General features: G+C 37.7%; 1 protein-coding gene across 1 annotated transcript in view; it reads left to right on the top strand.

Annotated features, from left to right (window-relative positions):
* Positions 1-7,238: 7,238 nt before the first annotated feature.
* The window catches only part of LOC107740226 (histone H1-like), a 5,403-nt gene continuing 5,082 nt past the window's right edge, over positions 7,239-7,559 (top strand). Inside the window, exon 1 of the mRNA XM_016552572.1 lies at positions 7,239-7,357. Coding sequence (XP_016408058.1) covers positions 7,239-7,357 — 119 coding nt within the window. The remainder of the gene's footprint in view (positions 7,358-7,559) is intronic.

Genomic DNA, 7,559 nt, shown 5'->3' with positions numbered 1-7,559 from the left:
ACTAGAAATCAGTGGTTAAGTTGTATTTACAACACTGTTCCAGAACAGTTAAACCCAAATATTCAGATGTGTGCAGCGCATTTTATGAAGGACTGCTTCCTGAACCTGCAGAGTAGCCTACAATGTGTCTGTGCACAAAGGCTGTTCTATAAAGTGGGCCAGTTCCAACTTTGCAAGGAAAGTCTGGCGCTTCTGACTCACAGCCTGTAAGTAAGTTTTTTTTATATTTAAAGAATTTGCCAATGATGATTCAAATGCTAGTTTTGAGTAGTGTAGAGTAGTGCTTGTTGTTGGTTTTATGTTTATGCGGCGCGATGCAACGGAATGCGTAAAAAGACAATATAAGTCATTATAATCGGTAATAATGTCCCCACTGGACGCAACAAATGCCTCGTTTATAATGGGTTTTAATGTTTTTGTCACGTCGCTCTGGCCTGACGGCATCACAGTATGGTAAGTGTATTTTTTTGCCCAACCGTATTTATTTGAACCAGAATACTCCGATCAAGAGCTCAGAGAGATGGAGGAAGCATCTGCTGCAGCAACACGTCTTCAATCCTCATAGAGACAGAGATCTCTTCAAAAGTGGTGGTGTTCTTGTAGTAAGTGTTGTGAGATGCCAACAGAAGTGGAGAGCATCTGTTGTCACGAATGGAACATAGTAATGCCACAACTACAAGACGCCAACGAGGACATTGCCTAGGGTGTCCCATCACACACCTGCCTGACTGAAGATCCAGACTTTTCTCCGCTGTAGAGCCGCAGCGTTTTGCACGTTGTATTTAGCTTGCCACGTATAAACTGGAGGCGACGTCCAAGGCCAGAGGGACCCAATGGCACGCTGTCAATAGAGTGAGTAATGTGTTGTATTTGTAATGTTATTGCAATGATTACAGGGGTGCATATGAACAAATGAGTTTATTATAATGTTTGCCTTATATTTCAGTCAGTGCAGGTTGGTGGCGTATCGTGTGGTTTTGGAGTGGGTGCTGAAGGGGGAATATCTGGGGAGAAGAAATAGAAAATTTTTACCCTCTTGTGTGGTGAAAGCCATCCGCAAGAAATACCCATCCCCCTCTGGACGTTATGTGGGCTTCACAGAAGCAGACAATGCATTTGCAATGTTGTAGAAATTTGAATTGAACTCTTATAATTTGTAACTATGTTCTATATATTTTCAATATTTATTACTTGTAAGCCTATAAAATGTAAGTCTTTTTTTATTTTATAGGCATTACCATTTATTATCGATTTATGAGCAATCAATGACTTTGTGAAATTTTTGACTGGTGTCATTATAATGTAAATTTCAGTTGTCTTTGAATTCCTAAAATAAAACAAAATTGTCAATACATGTTCATTTCTATGTGCAATACTAAACAGTCTGTACTTATAATGGTTTCATTATATAGAGATAGACAGACAATTAGAATAAAGAGTAATGACACATTACATGTAAGCAAGTATTTTACCAGTTTAATTTTCTTTATCTGTAGATTCACAAATGAACAGTTATCAAATTACTGAAAAAACATTTTTAGTTATAAACCAAATTATAAGTAAATAAGGAACCAAATGCAATACGATGTTTAATAGATCAATTATAATTTAAATATCTCAATTACTGAATTTTTCCTATAAGCTTTTTGTTAAATACTCCTCATTTAGTTATTTAACAGATAGATTGACTTTTAGATACTACTGTAACAGGCAATGTCAAACATCACACACACACCCCTAAAGAAAACCACCATGCAATGTGGAACTTATTAGCGTCACTTCGTAAAGTTAACCTACACTGTTGTCGGTCTGTAAAAAACTACTGTGAGAATCGTGACAAATGCTTTGCGACTGTGTCTTCCTTAGATGGTTTGGTCTGCTGCGATATGTTTTTTGGGACAGCTTGTATTGCCAAATGTGAAGAAGAGTCCTTGTAAATAATAGTGCTGTCCATGCGCCTCTCAAATACTCGACGTACAAGATCGTCTCTGAAATTTTGAGTTGGGGACTCATACAGTTTTCTGGCCACCCACTGTTTAGAGTGCTTGGGGAACACTACATTGAACCGTGGCGTACCTACCAAAAAAAAATTAAAAATTTATTTATATATGTACTGAAATATTAAATTACAATCAGTGATGTATTGTATAGCAAACTTACTAGTGTTGGTTCTGGCCTGCTGTCTGTGAACATTCTCATTGTGGTCAAGCACTGCCACCGGGGTACGTGCAAGCATTGATGTGTAATGGAAGTATATTATTTTGGGGCAGTACTTCAGGAGCAGTGAATGGAACACTTCAAGCTTACCTGATAAAAAATAAAATAATACAGTGTTCAGAAATGTTCTTGCTCTGTACATGAACATACATTATACATATGTAAACTGACCAGTATGCTTGAAAAGTGCCATCTGCCTGAGGTCCTTCAGAAGACCCTTGTCTAAGACAAGGTTCTCTAATGTAATGAATGCCCTGGACTTTTTATCAAGCCATTTCTTTTTTCTCTGCTCATCAGAGGTAAGCTCGCTATGCAGACATCTTCTTTCTTGTTTAGCCAATCACAACACACTTAGCTAGCTAACCAATCAGAGCCCATCCCCTATTTCTGAGGGAGGGGCTTCATAAAAACAGGAAAAGATCAGCCCGTTTCTCAGAGAAGGGACAGAGTGGTGTGGAATAAAGTTAAATTGTGAAAAATAATGCGTTTTTTTTTTTTAAACAAAGCATTAACACATGTTAGACTGCACCCCATAAACACAATCAAGCATTGAAAAAAAACAGTGAACCACCCCTTTGAGATACAATATCATCCAATTGTAATTGCATTACAACCAAAACAAGTAACAGCACATGTCCACAGGGCCTCCATCTTTCCCAAGCAGCCCAGATAAATGCATGTTCTCTGAAACTCTGTATCTGATCCACACGTAAGATATCACCACATTAATCTGAACAATAAAGAATACGATAAACAGCAAGACTGTAGATTCATAGACACTCCAACACACAGCACAATCATTCTTTGATCTTCAGCTGAATACTCTTTTAAAAACAGAAAAACAAAACAGAAGATAGTGTAGAATATAATGAAATACTCACAGAGTATGAGAGGCAGTGCACTGGACCCCATACTGACACATTAATAGTGTTAATGATGTGTGCACTAAAACACACACTTCCTGCGTTTCACAATTCAAGAATAGATGAGGGAGGAGACAAAACTCTACACAGAAATGCATGAAGAAATAGAAAGAAAAATAGATCCATTCTAAGATATTTACTCTTTTAATGCATATAAGTTGTTAGATCTCTGTTTCTCTACTTTAAAAGACAGTTTAGAAGTTTGGCAATAGTTCTTGCACTGTATTGTTTTGTTCGTTCACACAGCCACACACATTACGGGCAGACCAGTGAACAAAGTAAGATTCCTAATGTACAACTGTAAGGCCCGCTCTTATTTGACTGTTGTCAACAACAGCGGCCAGTTAATGGCAACTAAGTATTATTGCATGCATCACTGTATTTCACGAAGACTTTGGAGCAACAATAACCCAGAATCAAAACCCAGTGTGACTGTTGCTATAGCAATATATGAAGAAAGTACACAAAGAGATCAAGTTTAAGATATTTCACTTCTCTTTTGGTACGTTCAAACTATCAGAGAAAAAATATGAACATCAACACATGAAATGACACATACATATATTTCTATAGCAACAATCATTATATAGCTATCACACACAAGTGACACATACAGTCTATAAAATACTGATTTGCGACAGCAATATTTAAAATGTTTGTTTCTTCTCAAAAAGGGGGATATTACATGACAGTGGTTACTTTTAGAGTTGGGAAGTGGTAGAAGCAAAAAACAGGAGACTCAAGTGTATTTTCAGGCAGGATTCATTATTGAGAATCTTTATCGAGTGCTGCTTGACATTCAGTCTAACAAATGCAGTGGAACGTCATATTTGTATATATACTGTATATATATATATGAGGCAGATCAAGCAACCTTAAAGTATTCAAAGCCAGCATACAGTTATTAGGAGTCTGCCCAGTTTTACAAGCCCCAAACCAAACAGCATAATTGTACCATGCAGATACCTCATAGAAATAAAAATAAATCCACATCATAAGTAGTTGTGGTCAGAAAAAGGGAGAGACTGGAGCAGGGCCACCAAAATCCATTATAGACAAAAGCTGATCTCCTCAGGTACTGTGCTTGTTGAACTATGGAGAACAAGAACTGGCAGAAGCCTCAACCAGCTTAACCAGTTGTTACTATTGTTGCTTGACTATCAAATAAAATGTAATAAAATATAGACTCCTAAATTTGCAATAGACAGACGGATTTCTAAGAAGAAGAAGCACATGCCGCTCTTGTGGTAGTATTTTGAGGTTTATGAAACTAAAGATGCAGAATAACAATAAATATCTTGCCCACTCTGGTTAAAATATAGAGCAGAAACAGAGCAGAAGTCAAACCACAACCATCAGCTCAACTATTTAATTAGGCCTCTTAACACTTCTGTTATTTTCTCACTACAAGCAGCTTCTAAAGTCAGCAATGCACAAATGACAAAGATGAGCTGAAAGAAGCTGGTGCAACAAGTACAAATTTAAGGTGTTTCTTGTGTCTATTGTCAAACCACACCACCTGAGAAAAGCTTCTGCAGTGACTGTGAACATAATAATATTAGGGATTGTTTCTTTCCTTTTTTATTTTTGTTACACTAGCTAATACATTTTTGCAAATACATAAAAAATATTATAATTCAGACAAAGTCATCAGTGTAATAATACACAGAAAACAGAGAAAGTTGGTAAAATGTATTATGAAAATTATATGAAATAATTATATAGCTTTGTTGGTGGCTATTGAAAAAAAAATCTGAACTGTTATACTCCTTTTGCGCGCGTGCGCACACACACACACACACACACACACACACTATCATCATCATCATCATCCATTCTTGATCAATTCATGATGTTTGAACTTCCTGCAGCCATAAAGCAGGGAAGCATGAGAAGCAGCAGTGACCGGAGATTAAGTTACACCGTCGTTTGCTTCAAGCTGCCCAAAACAACTTCTGAATGAAACCCTCCACTAGTCCTTCAGCGATGTTTCTTTCATTAAAGTCACGGTCGAAGTGCTTATTTAACACATGGAGAATAGACCAGTCATTTACCACGATTATTACACAAAAATCATATGAAATTTGTAGGCAGGGTTGGGGAGTAACGGAATACATGTAACGGCGTTACGTAATCAGGATACAAAAATCTAGTAACTATAATCCGTTACAGTTACATCAAAAAACAAAGTATTCAGATTACAGTTACATTTTGTAAAAAGTGGGAGTACTATCAGGATTACATTTGTTTCATTCAAAATTAAATAAATGAGTATTTTGACATAACGCTGTATATTTAGCGCTGCATAGTTCCTGGTTCTGTTGACACATGTTGACTCATGTGAGCCGCCTGCTGGTGCATGCGCAAATAACACCCCGTCTACAATTATTCTCCTCAAACGCGGGATGAGACACTGCTACAGTTAATTATGATGCTTCCTGCTGGGAAAAACGTTTTCATGCCTGGAAATTTCACAGTTATTTTGTTTTCAAAGAGGATAAAGGAAATAACATAGTTGTACAGCGTAAGCTATGCATGAAGACTCTTGCTTTAACAAAGGCTACTCAACCAGCTTGAACATTTGCAGGTACGAGTCCGACTAGCATGGAAATCATCATGTTAGCTAAAATTTAGTTTTTATTAGTGCTTTAAAATTCCATGGTGTGCATGACTGCAGTTAATAATAATAATAATTCATTACATTTATATAGCGCTTTTCTAGGCACTCAAAGCGCTTTACATTGTCAGGGGGTATCTCCTCGTCCACCACCAGTGTGCAGCATCCACCTGGATGATGCGACGGCAGCCATAGTGTGCGGAGACAGAGTGATGAAGCCAATCAGTAGATATGGGGATTGTTAGGAGGCCATGATGATCAGAGGCCAATGGGCAAATTTGGCCAGGATGCCGAGGTCACACCTCTACTCTTTTCAAAAGACATCCTAGGACCTCGGTTTAACGTCTCATCCGAAGGATGGTGCTTGTTGACAGTATAGTGTCCCCGTCACTATACTGGGGCGTTAGGACCCACACAGACCACAGGGTGAGCACCCCCTGCTGGCCTCACTAACATCTCTTCCAGCAGCAACCTAGTTTTCCCAGGAGGTCTCCCATCCAGGTACTGACCAGGCTCAGCCCTGCTTAGCTTCAGTGGGTAACCAGTCTTGGGCTACAGAGTGATATGGCTGCCATAGCACCCTGTAGTAAGTTGTAAGTTTTCTAGCAGAAAATTAGCCTGACAATGTAGAAATTAACATGAGAGTCCCCACACCCCGGATCAGTCAATGAAATAAAGATCATAGCATTTCACATGCATTTCGACATGTAGGCTAATTTTAAAATAGAGTAATATGTATATGATGTACATTTTGTTTAATGTTGTGTATAAACTATATTTAATTTTACTTGTACATGTTAAAGAAATAAACACATAATAATAAAAATAAAACTGTGATACTAAACTGTATAGCCACTAGATGTCTGCATAGCCTTTCATATAAATATAAGGCCTGTAAAATCTAGATGGTGAAACAAGACACGGTTTTTAATAGTTTCAAATATTTTTTACTATAGTTTATTAGTTTTCATTTTAAAGTCAAAGTTAAATAAAATATTGCTTTTTTGACTTATTTACATATGTAACTTGAAGTAATTCAAAAGTAATCAGATTACATTACTTTTATATTGTTGTACTTGGATTACGTTACTGAATACTTTTTTTAATGAAGTAATTTGTAACTGTAACGGAATACATTTTATAAGTAACCCTCCCAACCCTGTTTATAAGCAACCTTGACCATTCCCACGTGTACGCCATGGATTTGAACTGACCTTGGTAAAATAAATGTTCACTTGTCACTTGATGTGTGTGTTGTTTTTGCTCAGCCAAACTATTTTGCTACTTTAGTTTTGCTCCAAATATGAGAAGAGAAAACACAAGCACGAATGGCTCGTGCAGGAGCACAAACACTGAGCAGAGCAGATTGAGTCTACGCGGTTCTCATGCTGTGGTTAAATGCGCAGTGCCGCCCTGCAGCGGTTCATCGTTGATCATCATCAGTCAGTTAGTATTTGAGCCCAGATTTGTTCATAGAGATCATGGCAGAAAGCGCTCCTCCTGCAGCTGCCGTGACCAAAGCGGCCAAGAAGAAATCAGCAGCTAAACGCAAGAGAACGGGCCCAAGCGTCGGCGAGCTCATCGTCAAGGCTGTGTCCGCATCTACATTTACATTTAGTCATTTAGCAGACGCTTTTATCCAAAGCGACTTACAAATGAGGAAAATGGAAGCAATCAAAATCAAAAGAGCAATTATACACAAGTGCTATATCAAGTCTCAGTTAGCTTAACGCAGTACACATAGCGAGGGTATAATAAATAAAAAGAAAACAGATAGAATAGAAAAAGAATAGAGCAAGCTA

This window comes from Sinocyclocheilus rhinocerous, unplaced genomic scaffold, assembly GCF_001515625.1.
Source record: "Sinocyclocheilus rhinocerous isolate Xijiao unplaced genomic scaffold, SAMN03320098_v1.1 scaffold3723, whole genome shotgun sequence".
NCBI classification, from domain to species: Eukaryota; Metazoa; Chordata; class Actinopteri; order Cypriniformes; family Cyprinidae; genus Sinocyclocheilus; species Sinocyclocheilus rhinocerous.
This window is presented reverse-complemented; position numbering and strand designations above follow the sequence as displayed.